The following is a 26662-nucleotide window of genomic DNA, read 5'->3' on the forward strand; positions in this document are numbered from 1 at the left end:
CCATAAATGAAAACTGACTCAAAATGATCAGTGACCTAGCCTGACCTGTGGTGGCGCAGTGGATAAAGCATTGACCTGGAAATGCTGAGGTTGCTGGTTCGAAACCCTGGGCTTGTCTGGTCAAGGCACATATGGGAGTTGATGCTTCCAGCTCCTCCCCCCCTTCTCTCTCTCTGTCTCTCCTCTCTCTCTCTCTGTCTCTCCCTCTCCTCTCTAAAATGAATAAATTAAATAAAAAAAAAAATGATCAGTGACCTAAATGTGAGAGCTATTGTAAAAAAAAAAAAAAAGAAAAGAAAAACAACTCCTAGAAGAAAACAGGAAAATCTTCATGAATTGAATTTGACAAAAATTTCATGAATATGACACCAAAAGCATAGAAACAAAAAGAAAAAATGAATTCCACTACATCAAAATTAAGGACTTTTGGGTATCAAAAGATATTACCAAGAAATAGAGAGACAACTTACAGATGGCAGAAAGTATTTACAAAGCATCTATCTGATTGGGATTAATATACAGATAATATAAAGAATTTCTACATCTCAACAACAACAAAACAACCCAATTAAAAAATAGTTTAAGACTTAATAAACATTTCTCCAGAGATAAACAAATGTCAAATAAGCATATGAAAAGATGCTCAACATCATTAGTCATTAGGAAAATGCAAATCCAAACAAGAGAACATTTCATATTCATTAGGATGGCTATAATCAAAAAGGGAAAAAGTAACAAGTGTTGAACAGGATGCAGAGAAACTAGAGCCCTTATGTACTGCTAGTGAAATGCAAAATGGTATAGCTGCTATGGAAAACAGTGTGGCAGTTCCTCAAAAAGTTAAACATTCCCCACTCCCCGCTATATATCCAAAAGAATTGAAAGTAAGGACAAGAACAGATATTTGAACACCAGCGTTCATAGCTACATTATTCACAATAACCAAAAGGTAGAAACAACTTGAGTGGCCATTGACAAATGTATAAACAAAATGTGGCAGATACATACAGTAGAATATTCACACATTAAAAGGAATCAAATTCTGATATTACCTACAACATGAATGAACTCCGAAAACATGACAAACAATGCATAGTTCCACTTAGAGGAGGTATATAAAACAGGTAAATTTATAGAGACAGAAAGTAGAACAGAGGTTACACAGATCTTGGGGGGAAAGAAGAAGTTATTCTTTAATAAGTACAGTTTTTCATAGGGAATATTAAAAAAGTTTTAGGTATTTGTGGGTGTAAATATGTTCATTATTTTGACTATGGTTATGGTTTTATAAGAATATTCACATCTGGCCTGACCAGGCGGTGGCACAGTGGATAGAGCGTCGGACTGGGATGCGGAGAACCCGGGTTCGAGACCCCAAGGTCACCAACTTGAGCGCAGGCTCATCTGGTTTGAGCAAAGCTCACCAACTTGGACCCAAGGTTGCTGGCTTGAGCAAGGGATTACTCAGTCTGCTGTAGCCCCACGGTCAAGGCACATATGAGAAAGCATTCAATGAACAACTAAAGTGTCGCAATGCACAACGCAAAACTAATGATTGATGCTTCTCATCTCTCCGTTCCTGTCTGTCTGTCCCTGTCTATCCCTCTCATTGACTTTCTCTCTGTCTCTGTAAAAAAATAAATAAATAAAAATCTTTAAAAAAAAAAAAAAGAATATTCACATCTGCTTGCCCTCTTAAAGGTCCTGTAAAGGGACTTATTCAGCCTCATTGTTCTAATCCTTACCACTGGAGCAGCAGCTCAAAAGGCACCAGGGACAAATGGGGAGAGTGAATTCTCTGGCTCCAGGATGAAGGCTGGAGGGGCCACTATATCCCATACAGAAGTGCTGGCAGAGGCCATTTTTCCTTTGCTGAGGTCTCCCCCAACAGAGCCAGCAGGCAGGAACCAAAGTTGAATCTCCATCAACAGGGCTCATAATGTTTGTCCCACCCCAGGGAATCCCCTGAGGACCTGCCCCACCCAATTTGCAGGCCCATCCAAGTCATTTCTAGTGGCTAATTCACACAAATGACCTGTCTTGGCTCATGCTTCAGACTTTCCTAAAAACTCTTAAAGGATCACAAATGCTAAACAAGGAGCATCTGGCCTCATTGTACCCCATTCCTCTTGCTAAGTGGCCCCAGCCCTGGCACTAGCATCAGCTGGCGTTGGTTAAAGGCTTGGCACCTCCAAGCCCAGTACAGGTAGGAGCCATCTGCAGACCTTGGTCTAGATTTCCCAGGAAGCTCCAGAGCCAGTGCACCCAGTAGACCGCTTCTGACCACACTGAAGCACCACCCAACTCCATGAGCAAAACACTCAAGGGGCATACTCACTGGGCACCACAGCCCAGCTGAAGCACGTTTTGCTCCATGGAATCAGCCCCAACACAGCTTATTCTCCACAGTGGCCAATTGGCTTGGAGGTAAATCCCTTCTATTGATATGCCAATAGCAATCAAGGTTCAATTACAACAGGACAGTGCACATAGCCCAAACAGGGGGTGCACGTGAAGTAGCCAAGTCAGGTGACCAGGAAGACTATACCACTGTGCCCCACAGGACACCTACTACATAAAGCCACTCTACCAAAATCAAAAGATATAGCAGCTCTATTTAATACATAGAAATAAACACAGGGAGGCTGGTAAAATGAGGAGACAAAGAAACATGTCCCAGTAACAGAACAGAACAAAACTTCAGAGAAAGAACTAAACAAAATGGAGACCAGCAATCTATCAGACAGAGTTCAAAACACTGGTTATAAGAATGCTCAATGAACTTAGGGGAAATACAAACTTAGTGAGAACTTCAACAGAGACAGAAAATATAAAAAAGAATCATGCAGGCTTCAAGATTACAATAACTAAAATGAAGAATTCATTACAAGGGGGTGAGGTGAAGGAAGGCACAGGGGGATAAATGATTCATGGACTAAGACTCGACTTGGGGGGGGGGTGAACATACAATATGGTGTACAAAGAGGTGTTGTAGACCTAGGCACCTGAAACCTGTATAATTTTCTTAACCAGTGTCACCCCAATAAATTCAACTTAAAATGAAAAAGAATGAATTACAGAGAATCAGCAGTAAAGTAGATGAAGCAGAGGATCAAATAAAAAATTTGGAAGCTAAGGAAGCAGAACACACCCAATCAGAGCAGAAAAGAAAAGAATCCAACAAAATAAGAATACCTAAGGGGTCTCTGGGAAAACTTCAAGTGTACCAACAATCACATCATGGGGCTGCAGAAACAAAAACAATTGGTGCACGTGAAGAAGCCAACTCAGGTGGCTACTCAGGACGGAGAAACAAAAAACTGAAAATCTATTTGAAAAAGTAATGATAGAAAATTTCCCAAACCTGGTGAAGGAAACAGACATGCAAGTCCAGGAAGCACATCCAATCACAAAAAAGATGAACCCAAAGAGTTCCACACCAAAACATATCTTAATTAAAATGACAAAGGCTAAAGACAGAGAGAGAATATTAAAAGAAGCAAGAGAAAAGCAGTTAGTTACCTACAAGGTAACTCCCACAAGACAACTGTCAGCTGATTTCTCAACAGGAACTTTCAGGTCAGAAGGGATTGGCAAGAATATACAAAGTGATGAAAAGAGAAGACCTACAACCAAGATTACTCTATCCAGCAAAGCTATCACTTACAATCGAAGGACAGAACTTCCCAGATAAGAAAAAGATCATTCATCAGCACCAAACCTGTATTACAAGATATGTTAGAATCTACTTATAAATAAATAAATAAATAGATAGATAGATAGATAGATAGATAGATAGATAGATAGATAGGAAAAACAGAAAAGCCCTGGTCAGATGGCTCAGTTGGTTGCACTGTTGTCCCAAAGCACACAGGTTGCCAGTTAGATTCCCAGTCAGGGCACATACAGGAACAGATCAATGTTCCTGTCTCTCTCACTAAAATCAATCAATAAAATTAATTTTTAAAAAGCATCAAAAGTATGAATAATAAAATGGCAATAAATACATATCTATCAATAATTCCTTTAAATGCAAATAGATTAAATGCTCCAACCAAAAGACAGAGTGGGCCCTGGCCGGTTAGCTTAGTGGTAGAGCGTCAGCCTGGCATATGGAAGTCCCAGAATTGATTCCCGGTCAGGACACACAGGAGAAGCGCCCATCTACTTCGGCACCCTTTCCCTCTTCTTTCTTTCTATCTCCGTCTTCCTTTTCCACAGCCAAGGCTCCTTTGCAGCAAAGTTGGCCTGGGTGCTGAGGATGGCTCCATGGCTGCCCTCTCACATGCTAGAATGGCTCTGGTTGCAACAGAGCAACGCCCCAGATGGCCAGAGCATCGCTCCCTAGTGGGCTTGCCAGGTGGATCCCGGTCCGGCACATGCGGGAGTCTGTCTCTCTGCCTCCCCACTTCTCACTTCAGAAAAAGTAAAAAAAAAGACACAGGGTGGCTGAATGGATGAGAAAACAAACCCATACATATGCTGTCCAGGATACTCACTTCAGATCAAAAGGCCCACACAGACTGAAAGTAAAGAGATAGAAAAAGATATTTCATAAAAATGAAAATGAAAAAAAAAAGCTGGGGTAGCAATACTTACAGCAGACAAAATAGACTTTAAAACAAAGGCTGTAACAAGTTACAAAGAAAGACCCAGCAACTCCACTTCTGGGTATTTATTTGAAGAAATGTAGTACACTAATTTGAAAAGACATATGCATCCACATGTTCACTGTACCATTATTTACAATAGCCAAGATATAGAAACAACCTCACTGCCCATCAATAGACAAATGGGTAAAGAAGTGGTACCTACATACAACGGAATATTACTCTGCCATAAAAAAGAATGAAATTTTACCATGTGCAACATTAATGGACTTAGAGGGTATCATGCTGAGTGAATCAAGTCAAACACAGAAAGACAAATACCATATAATTTCACTTACATGCAGACTCTAAAGAACAAAATAAATGAACAAACAAAACAGCAATCAGACTCATAGATACTGAGAACATTTTGACTATTGCCTGAGTGGAGGAACTTTGGGAGGCGGGGTGAAAAAGGTGAATGGATTAAAAAAGCACATACTGGTAGTTACAAAATACTGTATTTCCCCATTTATAAGAGTCCCATGTATAAGATGCACCTTAATTTTGGGGCCTAAAATTTGAAAAAAAAATGTATTACATAAGTTATTAAACTCAATTTTATTCATCGTAAAATTCATACAACTCATGAGCTTTTCCTCATCTGTGTCTGATGACGAATCACTGTCTTCATTCATACATTGTCTCATCCTCAGTTCCATCTATAGCATTTGAAATACCACACTTCTTAAATGAAAATCTACAACCACTGTAAAAGACACACCCAGTTTTTAGACCTCAAATTGTTCGAAAAACAGCGCATCTTATACATGGGGAAATACGGTAGTTACAGGTATATGAAGTACAGCATAGGGAACATAGTCAACAATATTGTCGTAAGTATAAATGGTACTAGATGGGTACTAGATTTATCAGGATGAACACTCCTAAGTTGTATAAATGTATAATCAGTGGATTGTACACCTGAAATATATCACACATCAATTGTAATTGTAAAATAAAAATTATTTAAAAATAAAAATGCTATCATTCAAAGACTATTTTTTCACAGAAAATTTAAAAATGCAAATAAACTTACTCTGTCGCAATGTAGAACAATACCCTTCGACCTTTCTGCCCTTTCTTTTTCTTTTTCAATTCTCAAGTTCTTAGAGAAAAATGGCAACACATCATCTACTACATTCCTTCTACTATGTCCATTACCTATAGAATTACCTAAAAATATAAGAAAAGTTATGAAGCAATGTCAAAGTTTCAGTAATTGAATAACTGTTTTTTGCTGTTAAATTATTTTATTTATTTATTTATTTTGTATTTTTCTGAAGTGCAAAGCAGGGAGGCAGAAAGACTCTCGCTTGCACCCACACAGGATCCACCCGGCAAGCCCACTAGGGGGCGATGCTCTGCCCATCTGGGGCATTGCTCATGTTGCAACTATAGCTATTCTAGCACCATAGAGTCATCCTCGGTGCACAGGTCAACTTTGCTCCAATGAAGCCTTGGCTGTGAGAGGGGAAGAGATAGAGAGAGAGAGAGAAAAAGGAGAGAGGGTGGAGAAGCGGATGGGCACTTCTCCTTTGTGGCCCGGAATCGAACCTGGGACTTCCACACGCCAGGCTGACGCTCTACCACTGAGCCAACCGGCCAGGGCCAAATTATTTTATTAAACTTAATATTAGCATTCATATGACAAATATAGCAATTTGCATACAAGAGAAAATAACCAACAATATAAGAAAACAATAAATGTGCCAAACTGCTACCATACAGAGAATATCTAATTCTCAAGCATCTAAAAGAGTACAATCTTTGTAATACACAACCAAGAAATCCAGACTACAGTATTTTTGTTGTTGTTTTTTACTATAGTATTTCTAGAATATCAGTGTCCTCAGATATTTAAGCTCTTTTTTGCACGCTCTCCCTCTTGGGAGCATGTCTGTAAGTGTCCCGAGTCCTGTGTCGTCCCTCCCCCCCCCCACCCCCCTGCATACCTTTGCCTCTCTTTCTCCTAAGCTCCAGGGATCCTTCTGCCTCTGTAACGTGTTCCCTGAGCCTACACAGTCAAGCTGGCTCACTTTAATACCTCCGTAACTTTCTAAATAAACTTTCTCTTATAATTTTGGGGGGAAAAGTCTTCTGAAAAGTTTTAGACTTTCAAGATTAGAAGGAAGGCCTGGCCAGGTAACTCAGTGGATAAGGCATCATCCTGGCATACTGAGAGCACAGGTTCAATCAATGAGTACACAACTAAATGGGACTAAGTGGAACAACAAGTTGATGCTTCTCTCTACCCCCTTTCACCTACTCTCTCCCTTCCTTTCTCTCTCTCAATGGAATTTTTTTTTTTTTTTACTTAAAAAAAGACGAGGAGATACTTGCTAAATCATATCAAAGAAATGAGTATTTTTGCACGAATGCAAAGTCACGTAGAATTTAGGAACAAAGCAATCATATCAATACTTACGGGTCCCAGGTAGACAGACAACACTGCCCTCCTCAGACTCTCTGTGGGCTGTTTCAGAATCTCCTGAAATGCATGAGCCATGGGAAACCAGAGAGCTGTTATTTTCTGACTGAGATTTATAGTTTAAATTCCCATTTTCATTTGCCTGTTGAAAGAGTATCTTAGCTTTACAAATTTTTTAAATTAAAAACAAACATTTTGAGGGGTAAGATATCGGGAGCACAGAATGTCTGCTTTATAGAAGGATTCCAGGTAGTTAATGTAAAAGGAATGGGACAAAGGAATCACCCCCAATAAAAACTGTTTCTGAGAGCCTCAACAATGATACTAAATCCAGTTCATGAGAGGCTGCTCAGGAATCAGAATGCTCACATGGCCTTAAGGTACAGCCCACAGACTACTTACTGACAACAGAGAAGGAAAGAAAGGCACCTTCACAAGGACCTATCTGGCTGACACGTTAACCAAGCTAATCACACACAGCATCACCAATAATGGGACAAATAGTCTCCTGAGTGATGCAATGAGAGCTACACATGACCCACGTTTAATCTTAAACCGTTCATGAGAAAAATGTTTAATCTGAATTCTTGCCAAAGGGAAAAACGGAGTAATTTTACAAAACAGGTCTAGATTTTACAAAACAGACTGACATGACAGAACAACTCCAAAATCAAAGAGGATGAATAAAGAAACATGACAATCAAATGCAAATGTAAACTTTGGTTAAATCTGAACCAAAACAATAAAAATAAAGGACATTTTGGAGGCAACTGGGTAAATCTGGACGTGAACCTGTACACTAATTTAAACTGTGTCAAAGTTAGATAACAGAACTAAAAATATGTAGAAAAATGTTCTTATTCACAGGAAATAAATACTGAAATATTAGGTTGAAATGTCATATCTGGAAGTTACTTTCAAATGATTCAAGAATAAAGTGTTTATGGAGGAACAAAGAAAATGCAAAGATGGCAAAATATACTGATGTGGAATACACAGACGTTCAGTGTACTATTCTTTTAATTTTTCTGTAGGTGATGAAGAAAGGTAAGAAAAAGCAGGAAATGTGTTTCTCATCAGTTCCTTCTGGGGAAAAATAGTCTAGAGAAAACCAAAAGCTTAAGTTTTATGTTAATATCCAAAGATACCAGTAGTAATTTTCTAATGTCAAATTTCTGAAAGACCTTAACAACTGGAACATACCTGACTGGGATCACCTACAGGTAACTTAAAATCTTTTTCTGGGGGTTCCTGTCCTTCCAGGTCTTCATATATCATTCCTGGAATTGCCAGTTGCTCAAAATAAGCCTCCAAATGATCATCATAAAACTCTTCATCATCAATATCATCATCTATTAGTAAAGGAGGAAAAACAGAACAGGTTTTAAAGTAGTGACTAAACCATAATTTAATCAAAAGGTTGAGAAGACATATGGGTCAATGCCCTATGTAATTCTGCATGACATTTGAGGTGAAAAAACTTAAAATTTCAGTCTATAAATCATTATGAGCATTCCAATATAAACTAAATATTTAACTTTTTGATAGGACAGCACAGAAATGCCATATACTATAAATATAAGTCAGGATGTAATAAATGTGGCATTAACGATCAGTAGAAAAAAGACAGGTTATTCAGAAAATAAAGTAGCAAATGAGTAACTATCAAAAGATTTCCTCAAAAAATTAAAAATGGCCCTGGCCAGTTGGCTCAGCGGTAGAGCGTCGGCCTAGCGTGCGGAGGACCCGGGTTCGATTCCCGGCCAGGGCACACAGGAGAAGCGCCCATTTGCTTCTCCACCCCTCCACCGTGCTTTCCTCTCTGTCTCTCTCTTCCCCTCCCGCAGCCAAGGCTCCATTGGAGCAAAGATAGCCCGGGCGCTGGGGATGGCTCTGTGGCCGGCTCTGTGGCCTCTGCCTCAGGCGCTAGACTGGCTCTGGTCACAACATGGCGACGCCCAGGATGGGCAGAGCATCGCCCCCTGGTGGGCAGAGCGTCGCCCCATGGTGGGCGTGCCGGGTGGATCCCGGTCGGGCGCATGCGGGAGTCTGTCTGACTGTCTCTCCCTGTTTCCAGCTTCAGAAAAATGAAAAATGAAAAAAAAAAAAAAAAAAAAAAAAAATTAGAAATGGAACTGCCTTTTGACCCAGCAATCCTACTTCTGGGAATATATTTTAAGAATCCTGATACACTAATTTAAAGAATATACACACCTGCCTGACCAGGCGGTGGTGCAGTGGATAGAGCGTTGGACTGGGATGCGGAAGGACCCAGGTTCGAGACCCCGAGGTCGCCAGCTTGAGCGCGGGCTCATCTGGCTTGAGCAAAAAGCTCACTAGCTTGGACCCAAGGTCACTGGCTCCAGCAAGGAGTTACTCGGTCTGCTGAGGCCCCCGGTCAAGGCACATATGAGAAAGCAATCAATGAACAACTAAGGTGTCGCAACAAAAAACTGATAATTGATGCTTCTCATCTCTCTCCATTCCTATCTGTCTATCCCTCTCTCTGACTCTCTCTCTGTCCCTGTAAAAAAAAAAAAAAAAAAAAAAAGAGAATATACACACCTCTATGTTCACTATAGTGTTACTTACAATACTCAAGATCTGGAAATAGGTCAAATGCCATCCATAGATGAGTGGATAAAAAAGCTGTGGTATACACAGAGGAATACTACTTGGCTATTAAAAATAAAAGAAATCTGGCCCTGGCCGGTTGGCTCAGCGGTAGAGCGTCGGCCTGGCGTGCGGGGGACCCGGGTTCGATTCCCGGCCAGGGCACATAGGAGAGGCGCCCATTTGCTTCTCCACCCCCCCCCCCTTCCTCTCTGTCTCTCTCTTCCCCTCCCGCAGCCGAGGCTCCATTGGAGCGAAGATGGCCCGGGCGCTGGGGATGGCTCCTTGGCCTCTGCCCCAGGCGCTAGAGTGGCTCTGGTCGCTGCAGAGCGACCCCTGGAGGGGCAGAGCATCGCCCCCTGGTGGGCAGAGCGTCGCCCCTGGTGGGCGTGCCAGGTGGATCCTGGTCGGGCGCATGCGGGAGTCTGTCTGACTGTCTCTCCCCGTTTCCAGCTTCAGAAAAAATAAAAATAAAAAATAAAAATAAAAGAAATCTTATCATTGGCAACAGCATGGATGGACCTAGAAAGTATTATGCTACGTGAAATATGCCAGTCAGAAAGACAAATATGATATAATCACACTTATATGTAAAATCTAATGAACACATTAAACCAACACACAAAACAGAAACAGAGACATGAATACATGGGACATACTGACAGCTGTCAGAAGGAAGGGGAGTTGGGGAACTGGATAAGAGAAAATGAAAGGATTAGACAAAAAAATATATGTATATAAAATACATAGACACAGACAATAGGGTGATGATAACCAGAGGGAAAGAGGGAAGAGGAACGGGGGGTAGGTGGAGGTGGGCAAAGGGGAGGAAAATGGGAACAGAAAGAAACCTTGCTTGGAACAATAGAGTGTGCCGATGGTTTAATGAGTTGCACACTTGAAAATTATACCCCAATAAATTCAATTTTTTTTTAAAAAGGATAGAAATGCCCATTATAAAAGTAAAAAATTCTAGGTGAACTAATAATTAAGTGTAAAATGAAACCTCAAATAATATCTGATCTTGAGGAAGGAGGAATTAAGGAAAAATAATATAACAAAGTTAAACACTAACAGGTACGATTAAAAATATACAACCTCTACAAAAACCAGAAAGTTAGAAATAAACAAATAAAACCACACTGGCAGGGATTTTTTTTTCCTCTGGAAGTAAATTTTTAATGTTTTAACAACCGGCCTGGCAGAGGCCAAACAAAACTAGAACACTAATCACTAGTAATGGTATTGTAAGTCAGTACTGCCTTTACAAGTGGATAATTTTGCAATCAATACTAAGCTCCCTTAAAATATTCATAACTGCCTGACTAGGTGATGGTGCAGTGGATGAAGTGTAGCCTGAGACTCTGAGGAGCCGGGTTTGAAACCTCGAGGTCGCTGCTTGCGCACGGACCCATCTGAGCACAGGGTTGTTGGCTTGAGCATGGGAACATACACATGACACCATGGTCGCTGGCTTGACAAGGGGTCACTAGCTCAGCTGGAGGCTCCAGGTCAAGGCACATATGAGAAAGCAATCAATGAACAACTAAAGTGTTACAACTATAATTTGATGCTTCTTATCTCTCTCCCTTCCTGTCTGCCCCTGTCTATCTCTCTCTCACACACATACACACAAAAAAATACTCGTAACTTCTGCCTTCTTTTATCTCTAAGACTCTAGCATACTAAAACAAAGATCTGTATAAATTCAGGTAAAAAATTCCTTATCTACAGTGCCATCATCGAAAAATATCTAAAATAACTTCAGCAACAAATCCTGTCCTGAATTTAGTTTCTATTTATCCCACTCAGTCCATTAACCTGGCCTTCAAAGCTATAAATAATCTGATCCCTGCTTATTTTTCTGGATTATTCCCCAATTCAGACTCCTACAAGAGTTGTAAACCTGCCACACAAAATCACTGGCTGTTCTCCAAACAGAGTCTATGTGGCCTCCTACCATCATCAAAACAGGGCCTTTTCCTGTAGTTGTTCCTGCTTACTGAAATGTACTTCCCTTACCATATCTACATTAAGGCCTATCACAGGCCTTTTCAAGAAAGGAGAAACTATATCCTCCTTCAGTAAAGCTTCACAGATACTTCCTCAATCAGAATTAATTAGTTACCCTCCCATGATTCCTGCATAATTTATACTGTTGAGAAACACATAATACACTTGGATGTTTAGTTGTGCCTATCTTTTCTTACTTGGCAGGTCTTTTAGGAAGCAGAAGCTAAATATTTCATGGTTCCTCTAATTTCTTAACATAGTGATTTATACTGAGTGGTCCTGGGGTTACTGCTTTGTGCCCTTGATACTAAACTCAGGGATAAGCATAATCATAGCAGGATTGATACACAGAAATATTTTTAAAATTCCATCACTAAACAGAAGTGGCCATTTGAGAGCTGACAGGGAAGGAAGTAAAGGAGAAGGCAAAGAAAGCTGACATAAGAACTACTGCAACCAAGAAGCCAAAAGTCATGGAGTGGCAAGGTAAGAACTAGGAAAACACAAATTACTTTACAGTACCAGAAGAATCATCCAAACTTGTCAGCGACATAAGTTTCTCATTTTCTATTAAACTAGTATGGCTTAATTCATTGCTTGGATTCTTGTCTTCACAATGTTTTCCAGCATCAGCAATAATCTATAAGGAATAAAACGCATGTAAGAAGAGCACATTCACTGCTTTGAAGACCATAATACAGGCTGCAAAAAGAACTGCCACTGTGCTCAGTACTTGTAATTCAGTTTAGGCAATGAAGGCCTAGTTGTTTTATATACATTAATAACTTTCTTCCTATCCCAGTGCCTCCTCCCTCCCTGGACCCACCCAATAAGACATCCTTAAATTCTAATATCTCTTGACAGGAGACCTAGAAATCTAGTCAGTATACTAATGCATAACTGAATTTGAAAAACACAGGCTTGCAATAGGAAGTGAAATCAATCACAAAGTTGGATTCAGCAACCTACAATAGAACAATCAATTCCCTGCTCCTCAACCCAGAGACCATCTTACTCTAAAGACACTTAGAATCAGAATAAAATGTAACATTTCCTACTTAGTGTCAGTTTTATTTCACAATATTATATATTAAACAATGCCACCTTAAAAATTAGATTGCAAAATGCACACTAATTTTTAATATTAAAACATGGGCTCTCTTTCAAAAAACAGGTGGGGGACTCAATGCAACTGCACACTTGTAGAGGACAGTGCTACTTTGTGCTCATATGTAGAGGGCACCAGGGACTACTGTTGTGGAATATAAGCTGAGTGTTGGAATTTTTGATAATAAAAAATTAAGGAAAAAGCTTACGAGAGGGGATTCTAAGATGGCAACAGAGTAGGCAGATATTCCAATTGTCACTCCCAGAACCAAATTGGATTACAAATTAATTTAAGAACAATCATTTTGAAAAATCAACTTTGGACTAAATGGAGTCTAAAACCAAGGATCACAGAAGACACAAGGAGACTGGTAGGAAGGGCAGAGACGCGGAAAGGCTGCCCTGCTCCCAGGAGCGAGCTACGCAGCTGAGGGTCCAGAGGGACTCCCACTGCGGGGAAGTGGGAAGTTCACCCTGAGTGGGAAAGGTCCTAAGCCCCAGGCCCGACACCCTAGCCTAGAGCCTCAGAGCCTAGAAGGGGCAGTCACACAGCATTTGGCAGTGAAAAAAAGCTGAGGGTTCTGTCTGCAACAAAGAGATGGAGCTCTTGGAAATGCAGGCACTGTCTTAAAGGGCCAGCACAGAAAAAAAAAGTCTTGTTCACAGCCACTACCTGGGGCTTCAGGGGGAAGGAGGGATGAGAGGACTAGAGTTGCGTAAAGAGAGTGCAAAGTTGGAGGACCAGGGAAAGACACTGTGGGAAATAGCTACCTGAACCTTGATGCTGAGTCATTCTTCAATATCGCAGTCACCATCTTTCTTAGGTAGAGCAGTCCCCTCCCTGCAGCATCAGCCTGGGGGAAAGCAACTACCCCACCTTCGGGAATCCTTCCTACCCACTCTATGGAGCCTGGGCTATTCTAAGAAATTAGCCAGGAAGCAGGGAACATGTCAGCGGCTCAGTTTTCTGGCATTAAGCCAGACCTCCCTCCCACACACACATTCCTAAGTCCATGACTGGTGCTTCTGCCTCATGGGAGACTCAGTAGAAACTGTCCAGACTTTGGACTGTGGGCACACCACACTTTTGGGTCTCAGAGGACACACCCATCATACTACTGGGGCCACACCCTACTGAGGTCTTTGATAAAAGTCTGGACTGACTGACACCTGGAGCCAAGAGGCAGAGACGCACTGACCACCCTTCCAAATCCCTGAATAGACGCAGGTTTGGGATTCTACCAGAGGTCTTTCAGTGGCCAAGCCCAACAAGCAGTCAGCAGAGAGAGGCTGCAGGAGGATGGACTCAGGGAACTTTGGCCTTTTAAGTGGACCTTGCCCAAGGCCCAGTATGGGTAAAAGCCAGCATAGGTGTGCAGCTTGGTATTTCCATGAGTACCTGGACCCAACAGACACAGCCACAAACTCTGGATTGCTTGTAGCTCCAAGAAGGTTCCTGAGGGTTATTCACGGGCAGTGTCTCCCACTGGTCTGCACTGGGCTCCCTCCAGGGAGGCCCAGGGTTGGAACATCCAGTGGCCAGCTGCGAAGAGCATCGGTTCAGAACCTAACAACCCTTGCTAGTTGGGTATCCTAAGGAAGGGCTCCTCACACCTAGCCCAGGTGAAGAGTTCCGCTCTCTGTGAGCGGCACTGGCACACCAGCTCGTGTGCATTGGATATGGTGGAACTTCACAGCCAGTTGGCCCTTGTACTGGTACCTTGCCCCGCTGGTCTAGGTTCCACAGGGGGGAAAAAAGAGAGGCTTGGAGCAAGGACAATTAAAGTACGGGTCCCTGCAAGCCTTCTGTTGGGTTTGGTTGAGGGGCTTAGCCACTCTCTGGGGTGGCAGTCAGCCTGAGGAGAAGACTCTCTCAGCCTTCCTTTCTGAGACCAGGGGCTTACCAGCCAGAAGAACTTCTGCTGAAGGGACTGTCAACCATACTCAATCTGAACCTGTTGCTCATATTGTTAGGGAGAAATAAAATTTGAGTATTCTGGCCCTGGCCGGTTGGCTCAGCGGTAGAGCGTCGGCCTGGCATGCGGGGGACCCGGGTTCGATTCCCGGCCAGGGCACACAGGAGAAGCGCCCATTTGCTTCTCCATCCCCCCCCCCTTCCTCTCTGTCTCTCTCTTCCCCTCCCGCAGCCGAGGCTCCATTGGAGCAAGGATGGCCCGGGCGCTGGGGATGGCTCCTTGGCCTCTGCCCCAGGCGCTAGAGTGGCTCTGGTCACGGCAGAGCATCGCCCCTGGTGGGCGTGCCGGGTGGATCCCGGTCGGGCGCATGTGGGAGTCTGTCTGACTGTCTCTCCCCGTTTCCAGCTTCAGAAAACGAAAAAAATAAAAAAATAAAAAATAAAAGAAGATATACATTCTTTTATTGTAGCATTGTTTAAATACATGTTTATTGTAGCATTGTTCACAATAGTGAAGATCTGGAAACAGCCTCAATGTCCATCAGTGGATGAGTGGATTAAAAAGTTGTGGTACATATATACAATGGAACACCACACAGCTGTGCAAAAGAAGGTAATCTTACCTTTTGCGACAGCATGGATGGACCTGGAGATTATTATGCTAAGTGAAATAAGCCGAGCAGAGAAAGAGAAATGTGAGATCATATGATATGTGGAATCTAATACACAAAGTGAACTGAGGAATGAAACAGAGGCAGAGGTGGCATTACAGTGAGCAGAGGGACAGCTGTAAAAAGAAAGGGGAATGAGGGGATGGGATCAGAGAAGGCGAAGGGATTAGTGATGTTATATATATTACATAACACATATATACAGATAACAGGACAGAGGGAAGGGGAGGAGGGAGGTAGGGGAAGGGGCAAATGGGGGTTTGTGTTTAGGGGGTTAGGGGATTACATTGAGTGGAACACTTGAAACCATGCTAACACAATAAATTAGAAAAAAAATCTTTATGAGAAATAACATTATAAAACCACCTCTGACTTTTTGGTTATGGATGCTATTGAGAAATCCATCCACAGTGCCATGCTTGGTGCCTTATCTAGGCCAACTGAACCAGAAAGACCCTGAAAAACATCCTTATTCTGCTAACATGCTACAGTTCTTATAGTTTACGTGATGAGACCTACCAAAACATACTTCCTTCCAAGGCTTGGCCACCAAGACAGTCAAAGCTAACTCAGTCCGATGCAGCTGAAGCTCCCTCTGGTCTAGGTTATTTAATACACTTATTTTCCTCCTGCTCTCACTTCTTCCTCTGCTTTTCATCAATTGCCTCTTCTATATCTGCTTCGCTATTTTCCAGTTTCATGGTCCCTCTCTTTTATTATCAATGATTTCTAATGATTTTAGGAAGTCAACTTTTCAACTGAAAATAAATTACCTATTGAAGGGAAAAGTTCAATTTAAACCTTTAGAAACCATCTTTTCTAAATATTCAAATAAATTATACTTTCTGACTCAATTTCAATTTGACTACACCTGCACTTCCTATAGAAAAAGCACCTCTCACATTCAAAGTTATTAGTGGTTTCATACAGGGAGCAAGCTAAGGAAGCAAGGGCCAACAAACATTCTCTCTACTGGGTCAGATAGTAAATACTTCAGGTCTTGCCAGCATACTGTCTGTCACAACTTCTCAAATCAGCGGTCATAACCATAATCAGTGCAGAAACAAATGAACATGGTTGTGTTCCATGTTCAAAATAGGTAGCGTATTGCATTTGAACAATAAGCTACAGTTTGCCAATCCCTGGCATAGGGAAATAACTCTTACTTTCAACCCTTTTGCAATCATTCTATAAAAACTATCTTAAAAAGACTTACAAAAGTAAAACAAAAATTGCATCTCCTTTTTATGTTTTTAAAAGTAATTAGTTTACATTTTATAAATAAGTCTCATAAATACTATAGGCCTAAAATCCAAGTTCACTGTTTATGTTTATACTGTTTATCTCTTCAAGACCACTTCCTTTGAGGAGCTTATGTATTTTTACTTCATAAGGTGCTGGTAGTGTTGACAGTCACATTCCTCCGTCTGTGCACATAGACACTGAAGCGCATGTACACATACACAGAGACACACACACACAGAAGTGAACCAAGGTCCACCTCATAAATCAGAGTGTTTTATCTTGACACACCGTTTGGTTCAGTGATTTACACAGAGAAGACATATGACCCAAAGTAGCTCATGACAGTTGTCCTGTTTCTTGTTTTTTAGTTTTAATTTACCCTAAAGAAAAATCACTCTCTTCTTTTTTTATCACAAATGTTAAGAGTTATCAGCTTGGGCGACCTATAATTGAAAATAGCGTCCCTCTCATTCCACAAATTATTAACTATGTACCAGGCATTCAGGATACACTAAACAAAACAAAGAGAAGCTCTTACCCTCATGGACCCAACATTCTAGAAGGAACCAAAACAAAATGAAGTAGAGCAGAGAAGCAGCCAGTTCTAATAACACAAGAAACCAAGGAATACACAGCCTCTGGACCAGTATGGTACTACTCTTACCTTGGAGTTTTGCTCTTTACAAGTATAAGACTTCTATTATCAGTACTACTTAGCACTTATATACATGAAATAGGAACTTTCACTCTCCTAATAATTCTAGAAATTGTTAACACAGATATAAAAGATTACCTTGTTCTCCTTATTATTCGTCCATGATCGTAAACAAAAATCAATAGATGAGTCTATTTAAGGAAACAGAAACAAAAACTGAGAACCAGTTATTTTTATCAACTAAATACCCAATAATATCTAAAAATAGCAAATTAATGAACTAAAATATTTTTCCCTTTAAATAGAACACAGTACTTTTATTTCTTTTTTTTTTTTTTTGTATTTTTCCGAAGCTGGAAACGGGGGAGAGACAGACTCCCGCATGCGCCCGACCGGGATCCACCCGGCACGCCCACCAGGGGGCGACGCTCTTCCCACCAGGGGGCGATGCTCTGCCCCTCCGGGGCGTCGCTCTGTCGCGACCAGAGCCACTCGAGCGCCTGGGGCAGAGGCCAAGGAGCCATCCCCAGTGCCCGGGCCATCTTTGCTCCAATGGAGCCTCGCTGCGGGAGGGGAAGAGAGAGACAGAGAGGAAGGAGAGGGGGAGGGGTGGAGAAGCAGATGGGCGCTTCTCCTGTGTGCCCTGGCCGGGAATCGAACCCGGGACCCCTTGCACGCCAGGCCGACGCTCTACCACTGAGCCAGCCAGCCAGGGCCGAACACAGCACTTTTAAATAAAAAGACTGAAAAAATTTACTAAAATGGGAAGCATAAAAATATACACATGCCCCAAACACTTGAATATAAACCTAATCAACCTTTACAGCTAGCATCTGCTGCCTGACCCGTGGTAGTGCAGTGGATAAAGCACTGACCTGGAATGCTGAGATTGCAGGTTCAAAAGCCCCGGCTTGCCTGGTCAAGGCACACGTGAGAAACAACTAGGAGCTGACGCTTCCCACTATTCCCATCCCCTAACCCCAATGCTTCTCTCTCTCTCTCTCTCAAAAAAAAAAAAAAAATCTTTAAAAAAAAAAACAAAAAACCCTAGCAACTGCTTTAGAGAGGACATCCAAGATAAACAAGAAAATGACACCCTTGAGTAAGCAAATATGTAGAATCCAAATACTGGGGCAATCTACAGGGTTCTAACCTAGCCTATCTCAACAAGCACTGTCTTAAGAGACACAACAAATGTACCATTAACAAATAGCCCTTCTTGGACTAAAATTCAAGCAAGCCGAGATAATCAGTATATTGAATATAGACTAGAGTACTATACGATAATAAAAGAATTAAGTTTGTTAGTGGTCTTAATAGCACTGTGGTCATGTAAGACAGTGTCAGTAGTGAAATATGTACGAAATGTCTGAAATTTTTAAATAACAGGAAGAAAAGAAATAAAAAACCAGATGAGATGAATCTTACACTAACTGAAACTGTGGGATAGGTACATAGAAAGGATCATAAAATTACCCTCTGGAGCCCTGGCTGGTTGGCTCAGCGGTAGAGCGTCGGCCTAGCGTGCGGAGGACCCGGGTTCGATTCCTGGCCAGGGCACACAGGAGAAGCGCCCATTTGTTTCTCCACCCCTCCGCTGTGCCTTCCTCTCTGTCTCTCTCTTCCCCTCCCACAGCTGAGGCTCCATTGGAGCAAAGATGGCCCGGGCGCTGGGGATGGCTCTGTGGCCGGCTCTGTGGCCTCTGCCTCAGGCGCTAGACTGGCTCTGGTCACAACATGGCGACGCCCAGGATGGGCAGAGCATCGCCCCCTGGTGGGCAGAGCGTAGCCCCATGGTGGGCGTGCCAGGTGGATTCCTGTCGGGCGCATGCGGGAGTCTGTCTGACTGTCTCTCCCTGTTTCCAGCTTCAGAAAAATGCAAAAAAAAAAAAAAAAATTACCCTCTGGAAGTGTAAAATTCAGTGGTTTTTAGTATAGTCACAAGGTTATACAACCATATTCACTCCAGTTCCAAAAGTTCCAGAAAAAACACTGTACCCATTAGCAGTTACTCCCCATTCTCCCTTATCCCCAGGCCCTAGCACCACTAATCTACATTCTGTCTCCATTCATTTGCCTATCATGTATCTAGAGATTAACCCAGGGGTAGTCAACCTTTTTATACCTACTGCCCACTTTTATATCTCTGTTAGTAGTAAAATTTTCTAACCTCCCACCGGTTCCACAGTAATGGTGATTTATAAAGTAGGGAAGTAATTTTACTTTATAAAATTTATAACGCAGAGTTACAGCAAGTTAAAGCATATAATAATTACCTACCAAGTACTTTATGTCAGATTTTCACTAAGTTTGGCAGAATAAATCTTTATAAAACAACTTACTATAGTTAAATCTATCTTTTTATTTACACTTTGGTTGCTCCGCTACCACCCACCATGAAAGTTGGAATGCCCACTAGTGGGCAGTAGGGACCAGGTTGACTATCACTGGATTAACCTATAAACAGAATTATATGATATAATATGTGGCCCTTTGTGTCCATCTTCTTTTATTTAACATGTTTCCAATATTCATCCATATTAGAACTGTAATATTTCACTCCTTTTTATGGCTAAATACTACTCTACTGTATGGACATACACTACATTTTGTTTATGCACTCATCAATTAATGTAAAAGGTGCACTGTATTAGAAATAGCCTCTTTGTCTTGAACATAAAGTGTGCTGTGGCTATTAGACAGCATGTTTTCCAAAAGAAAGGATATTTCAGCTTAATCAATAAAGAAAATTAAAAGATTAAGAGACATTTCTCTATAAGTGACTATTTATAAGTGACATATTTATAAGTGACTATAAATATGTTATTAATAAGTAAATGTCAAACCAAAACATTTTCAGTTTCTTTAAGAAATAATTTCTTGCCTGACCAGGTGGTGGCGCAGTGAATAGAGCATCGGACTGGGATGCGGAAGGACCCAGGTTCGAGACCCCGAGGTTGCCAGCTTGAGCGCGGGCTCATCTGGCTTGAGCCAAAAAAAAGCTCACCAGCTTGGACCCAAGGTCGCTGGCTCGAGCAAGGGCTTACTCAGTCTGCTGAAGGCCCGCAGTCAAGGCACATATGAGAAAGCAATCAATGAACAACTAAGGAGTCCCAACAAAAAAATGATGATTGATGCTTCTCATCTCTCTCCGTTCCTGTCTGTCTGTCCGTATCTATCCCTTTCTCTGACTTTCTCTCTGTCCCTGTAAAAAATAATAATAAATAAAAAATTTTTTTTAATTTTTAAGAAAAGAAAAGAAAAAAAGAAATAATTTCTTGCCCTGGCCAGTTGGCTCAGTGGTAGAGCATCGGCTTGATGTATAGATGTCCTGAGTTAGAAATAAATGGGCCTGACCAGGCGGTAGCACAGTGGATAGAGCATCAGACTGGGATACAGAGGACCCAGGTTCAAGACCCTGAGGTCGCCAGCTTGAGCGTGGGTTCATCTGGCTTGAGCAAAGCTCACCAGCTTGGACCCAAAGTCACTGGCTCAAGCAAGGGGTTACTCGGTCTGCTGAAGGCCTGCGGTCACAACTAAGGTGTCGCAATGAAAAACTGATGATTGATGCTTCTCATCTCTCTCCTTTCCTGTCTGTCGCTATCTATCGCTCTCTCTGACTCTCTCTCTGTCTCTGTAAAAAAATAAAATAAAAAAAAATAAATGGATGTCCAACTATGATAATACCTATCTAGGGCACACGGGTGAAATGACCATCTGCTTCTCTACCCTTCCCGTGCCCCCCACTTCTTCCCCTCCTGTATCAATGGCTTGATTGGTTTGAGGATATCAGCCTCAGGGTGCTAACAGTGGCTCCATGGAGGCCCTGCCTCGGGCGCTAAAAATAGCTTGGTTGAGAGCATGGCCCCAGATGGGAAGAGCATCAGCCCCAGACAGAGGATGCAGGGTGGACCTCAGTCATGGCACATGTGGGAATCTGTCTCTGTATCTCCCCTCCCCTCATCACTTAGAAAAGAAGAAAAAAAAGAGAAAGGAAGAATTTGTTATACTTCAGTACCTTGTACTCGTTCCAGTGGTAAAATCCTAACACCAGGATCTTGACTCTGAAAGGATTCTGCAGGTTTAGCCTCCTCTTCTTTGGTTTTCTCTGGATCACTGGGAAAGCCTGACTCTTTGAGGTCAGCATCTGACAAATGCTGACTTTCTTTATGGTTCTTTCTCCTAGAGACAGAACTTTTATTAGGGAACAGAATGATTATGAAATGTTAGTTCCCTTAAGTGAATCTATAAAATATCCATTAATCAAAAAGAAAAAAGTAAATACGTTGAAAAGAAACATTTCTGGTATCAGCCAGAAACAACAACTGGTAACACTGCGGGTGCTCCTAGGGACTGCATCATCATTTTGGGACCGGTGATGGCCAATCTACCAAAATCAATTATCTTACTGCTACTGTGCCTCTCAAGTGATAAAATTAGGATGTTTCTCTTTACCAAATATCTCTGACTCTATCACATCTAGAGGAAAACGCCAGCTCTCTAGCAACATGACAGACTTAAAGGATACTAGTATAGTTGCCAAATAGCTAATTTTCTGAACTACTAAATGCTTTGTAAAAGTTTTCCTGTTTGCCCCTGCACTGTTCTTGTCCCCATCTTTCTGCCTCTGTCGTTTTATGTGTGGATGAAAACATTTTTCCTCCCAATCTACTGTGAAAGCTCTTGGGTCGGGCAGCTCCTAGCCACTTCGCCAGCAGGAGAAAGTGTAGGGATGGAGCTGCAGGAAAAAGCCACGAATGCAACCAGCTTCGATTTGTCAGGATGGATGAGAAGAAAATAGCTCTTCCAGATATTCCAAATTCTAACCCTTTTGTGCCTAAGGCAACTCCACAACTCTAATTTACTTCCCAGTTCCTCCACTTCTTTACTGGGGTTGCAACACGTAATAAGCCATCAGCTTAATCCCAAGGTGCATTCATAGGCAGATATATGAAATTTTCACCCCATCACACAGAAGCTGATAAAAGAAGGGGCAAGGGTATGTGGAAAGACTATAAATGGATGCAAAGTAATGCGGTAGAGAAGACAAAAGAAAAAGAAGTAAAGGCAGCAAGATGGTAACACAAATAAATAAAAAACAAGTCAGGCCTGACCAGGTGGTGGCTCAGTGGACAGAGCGTAGGACTGGGATGCGGAGGACCTAGGTTCGAGACCTCAAGGTTGCCAGCTTGAGCGCGGGCTCATCTGGTTTGAGTAAAGCTCACCAGCTTGGACCCAAGGTCGCTGGCTCCAGCAAGGGGTTACTCCGTCTGCTGAAAGCCCACGTTCAAGGTGCATATGAGAAAGCAGTCAATGAACAACTAAGGTGTCGTAATGAAAAACTGATGATTGATGCTTCTCATCTCTCTCCGTTTCTGTCTGTCCCTATCTATCCCTCTCTGACTCTCGCTCTCTCTGTTAAAAGAAAAAAGAAAAAGAAAAACAAGTTAGGACATCTGGTTAATTTTCATATTTTAAAGCCCTCCCTTGAGAAAAGCATGTGGTGTGCGCATTAGAACTTTAAAATAACAGAGACAGTTCACCACCACCAACTCTCAAATCTAATTTCCTCAAACCTATAGCTATCTCTTGTTTTTATTAGCCCATCAAAATTTCTCAAATTAAGTCATAAGCTTCCAGTAAAAATGTCAAAGCAATTTCGAGGAGTCCATTAAAATGCCAGTCATGCCCTGGCCGGGAAGCTCAGATGGTTAGAGCATTGTCTGGACGAGCCAAGGTTGTAGATTCAAACCCTGGTCAGGAATCATAGAAGAATCAATCAATGAGTGCATAAATAAATGGAAAACAAATTAATGTTTCTCTATCTCTTTCTCTCCATCCCTCTTTCTCTAAAATCAACTTTAAAAAATTATAATGACAGTTAAGGGCAGCTAGCTTTAAGTGAAGCACTCTGGACAGGAGCCATCAATCCTAGCCCAACTTTACCTCTTGTTCTGCAATCTGAAAAGCAGATGGAAGAAGAGGAAAAAAGGAAGTCATAGTCCAGAATAAGAACAAAGGTCCCAGAAGCAGAAGACAAATCTGCCTGGAAGAACCAAAGTAATGTTTCCTGAGTCCAGCTGGAAAGAGGGCAGGAGGCAAGAGCAAGACAGGAGGCTGATGAAAGGGTGTCGGGTAACCATGTTCCTCAACCCGGACCAGTGTCAATGTGACACCCAACCCCTGGGAAGAATACTCTTCTTCAGAAAGGTATATGAAACACCTGTGCAAAATGAAGCTATGATGGTCACAGCAGCCCAGAATGAAGTATTAAACACCTAGCATGAACTTAAGACACCATCCTACTCCTCAATCCCTAATGTTCACCCTAGGGGGAAACTGACCAGGAATGCCGCCCCACTCTCATGGACACCTAATGAAAACAATATCTGGACACCCAAGAGTTGGGGATGTCCACACTAGCAACCTAGAAGACAGCCACAAATCAGATACATTTGGAGAAAGAGAAACTCAAGAGATTAAAAAATAAACATGGCCTGACCAGGCAGTGGCACAGTGGATAGAGTGCTGGACTGGGATGCAGAAGGGCCCAGGTTAGAGACCCCGAGGTCGCCAGCTTGAGCGCGGGCTCATCTGGCTTGAGCGAAGCTCACCAGCTTGGACCCAGGGTCGCTGGCTTAAGCAAGGGGTTACTCGGTCTGCTGAAGGCCCACGGTCAAGGCACATATGAGAAAGCAATCAATGAACAACTAAGGTGTCGCAACAAAAAATGATGATTGATGCTTCTCATCTCTCTCTGTTCCTATCTGTCTGTCCCCATCTGTCCCTCTCTCTTGACTCTCTCTCTGTCTCTGTAAAAACAAAACAAAAAAAACCCAACAAAAAAACGAATAAAATCCGTTACTTTAAAAATAAATAAATAAAAATAAACATGGACAAACTAAACAACCCCACAGACAAGGGATAATTTAAAAAAACTTTGAAAAATCTCAATTAGAATCCTCAGAAATATTCAAATAGCCACTACCTAAACAAAAAAGGTAGCCACTATAATAACAAGAGACCATTAAAAAAAAAAAAACTCTCGGCCCTGGCCGGTTGGCTCAGTGGTAGAGCGTCGGCCTGGCGTGCAGAAGTCCCGGGTTCAATTCCCGGCCAGGGCACACAGGAGAGGCGCCCATCTGCTTCTCCACCCCTCCCCTTCTCCTTCCTCTCTGTCTCTCTCTTCCCCTCCCGCAGCCCAGGCTCCATTGGAGCAAAGATGGCCCGGGCGCTGGGGATGGCTCCTTGGCCTCTGCCCCAGGTGCTAGAGTGGCTCTGGTCACAACAGAGCGACGCCCCAGAGGGGCAGAGCGTTGCCCCCTGGTGGGCAGAGCATCGCCCCCTGGTGGGCGTGCCAGGTGGATCCCGGTCAGGCGCATGCAGGAGTCTGTCTGACTGTCTCTCCCCATTTCCAGCTTCAGAAAAAAAAAAAAAGGCCCTGGCTGGTTGGCTCAGTGGTAGAGTGTCGGCCTGGAGTGCGGGGGACCCGGGTTCGATTCCCGGCCAGGGCACATAGGAGAAGCGCCCATTTGCTTCTCCACACCCCCCCCTTCCTCTCTGTCTCTCTTCCCCTCCCGCAGCCAAGGCTCCATTGGAGTAAAGATGGCCCGGGCGCTGCGGATGGCTCCTTGGCCTCTGCCCCAGGCACTAGAGTGGCTCTGGTCACGGCAGAGCGACACCCCGGAGGGGCAGAGCATCACCCCCTGGTAGGCAGAGCTTCGCCCCTGGTGGGCGTGCCGGGTGGATCCCGGTCGGGCGCATGTGGGAGTCTGTCTGACTGTCTCTCCCCGTTTCCAGCTTCAGAAAAATCCAAAAACAAAAAAAAACAAACAAAAAAAAAATCCAAAAAAAAAAAAAAAGAAAACCCCAAAGATTCCACCGAAAAATTATTAGAAACATAAGCAAACACAGTCAAGTCGCAAGATACAAAAATCAATATACAGAAGTCTACTGCTTTCCTACATGCAACAATGAAACTTCAGAAAATGAAATCAAAATTATAAAAGTTCCTTTTACAATTGCAAAAAAAAAATTAAAATGCCTAGGAATAAACTTAACAAAGCATGTAAAGAACCTATATACTAAAAATTACAAAGCAATGTTGAAAGTAATGAAAAAGACACAATGAAATGGAAAAATATTCAAGTTCATGGATCAGAAGAATCAATATAATATGGGCATATTACCCAAAGCAATATACAAATTTAATGCAATCCCCATTAAAATCTCGATGACACTTTTTTTAAAAATAGAATAAAAAATCACCAGATTTATATGAAACCATAAAAGACCCTAAGCAGCCAAAACAATCCTAAGAAAATAAGAATGAAGCTAGCCTGACCAAGCTGTGGCACAGTGAATAGAGCACTGGACTGGGATGCAGAGAACCCAGGTTCGAAACCCTGAGGTTGCCAGCTTGAGTTCAGGGTCACTGGCTTGAGCGTGGGATCATAAACATGACCCCATGGGTCACTAGCTTGAGCCCAAGGTCACTGGCTTGAGCAAGGGGTCACTCACTCTGGTGTAGCCCCACCCCCACCTCAATCAAGGCACATATGAGAAAGCAATCAATGAACAACTAAGGAGCTGCAATGAAGAATCAATGCTTCTCATCTCATCTCTCTCCCTTCCTCTCTTGCTAAAAAAACAATTCAGTAATAATAATAATCTATGAGTTGTGGAAAATGTATGTATAAATAAAAAAGCTTATTAAATTTTTAACAGCAATATCCCAATAACCTAAATGCCTAACATGGTACAGCTGTTAACATTATCACATAAATCTATATTGTAACTGAAAGGATAAGCACAATGTATCATTTTTCATAAGGTTATAAACAGTTTAATCCTACTTTGTAAAAAATATATATATACATATATATACACACACATATAAGTTACATAGAAATTAGTCTGAAAAACTTTTTAAAAATTAGTCTGGAAGACTAAGTAAAAATGTAATTAATGACTGCTTGTTAGTAGAATTTTAGACTTTATTGTCTTCCTCATCATTTTCTATTTTTTCAGTGAGCATATGTTAGTATTGGAATCAGAAAAAGTGTTTTAAAAGACTTAAGAGTGTTTGTGATTAATATAAGGTCTACCGGAAAGTTCTGTCCATTTTTGGAATAAAACAAAATGCAAATTTTTCTTACCATCAATAAACTATATTAAATAATATAATTGCCATTATTATTGATTTCTTCCCAGCGTGAGGGCAATTTATATATCCCATTTTTGAAAAATGTTTTATCTTTTGATGCGAAAAATTGAACCAGTGCTTGTTTAATATCTTCTTCATTTTTTAATTTTTTGCCCTTCAAAAAATTTTGTAAGGACTAAAACAAGTGATAGTCGGAG

The 26662-nt window shown here is 41.9% G+C and overlaps 1 protein-coding gene across 2 annotated transcripts in view; it reads right to left on the reverse strand.

The window, feature by feature from the left end:
* Positions 1-26662, reverse strand: part of CEP192 (centrosomal protein 192) — a 149639-nt gene that overhangs the window by 109500 nt on the left and 13477 nt on the right. Inside the window, exons 4-9 of one of the 2 annotated variants that reach the window (XM_066352246.1) lie at positions 21318-21481; positions 17438-17490; positions 12229-12346; positions 8284-8432; positions 7078-7222; positions 5689-5825 (exon numbers count right to left, since the gene is read on the reverse strand). In XM_066352246.1, the coding sequence (XP_066208343.1) occupies positions 5689-5825; positions 7078-7222; positions 8284-8432; positions 12229-12346; positions 17438-17490; positions 21318-21481 (766 nt within the window). The remainder of the gene's footprint in view (positions 1-5688; positions 5826-7077; positions 7223-8283; positions 8433-12228; positions 12347-17437; positions 17491-21317; positions 21482-26662) is intronic. The other variant, XM_066352247.1, reaches the window with a different exon arrangement.

This window comes from Saccopteryx leptura, chromosome 11 (assembly GCF_036850995.1).
Source record: "Saccopteryx leptura isolate mSacLep1 chromosome 11, mSacLep1_pri_phased_curated, whole genome shotgun sequence".
Classification (NCBI taxonomy): Eukaryota; Metazoa; Chordata; class Mammalia; order Chiroptera; family Emballonuridae; genus Saccopteryx; species Saccopteryx leptura.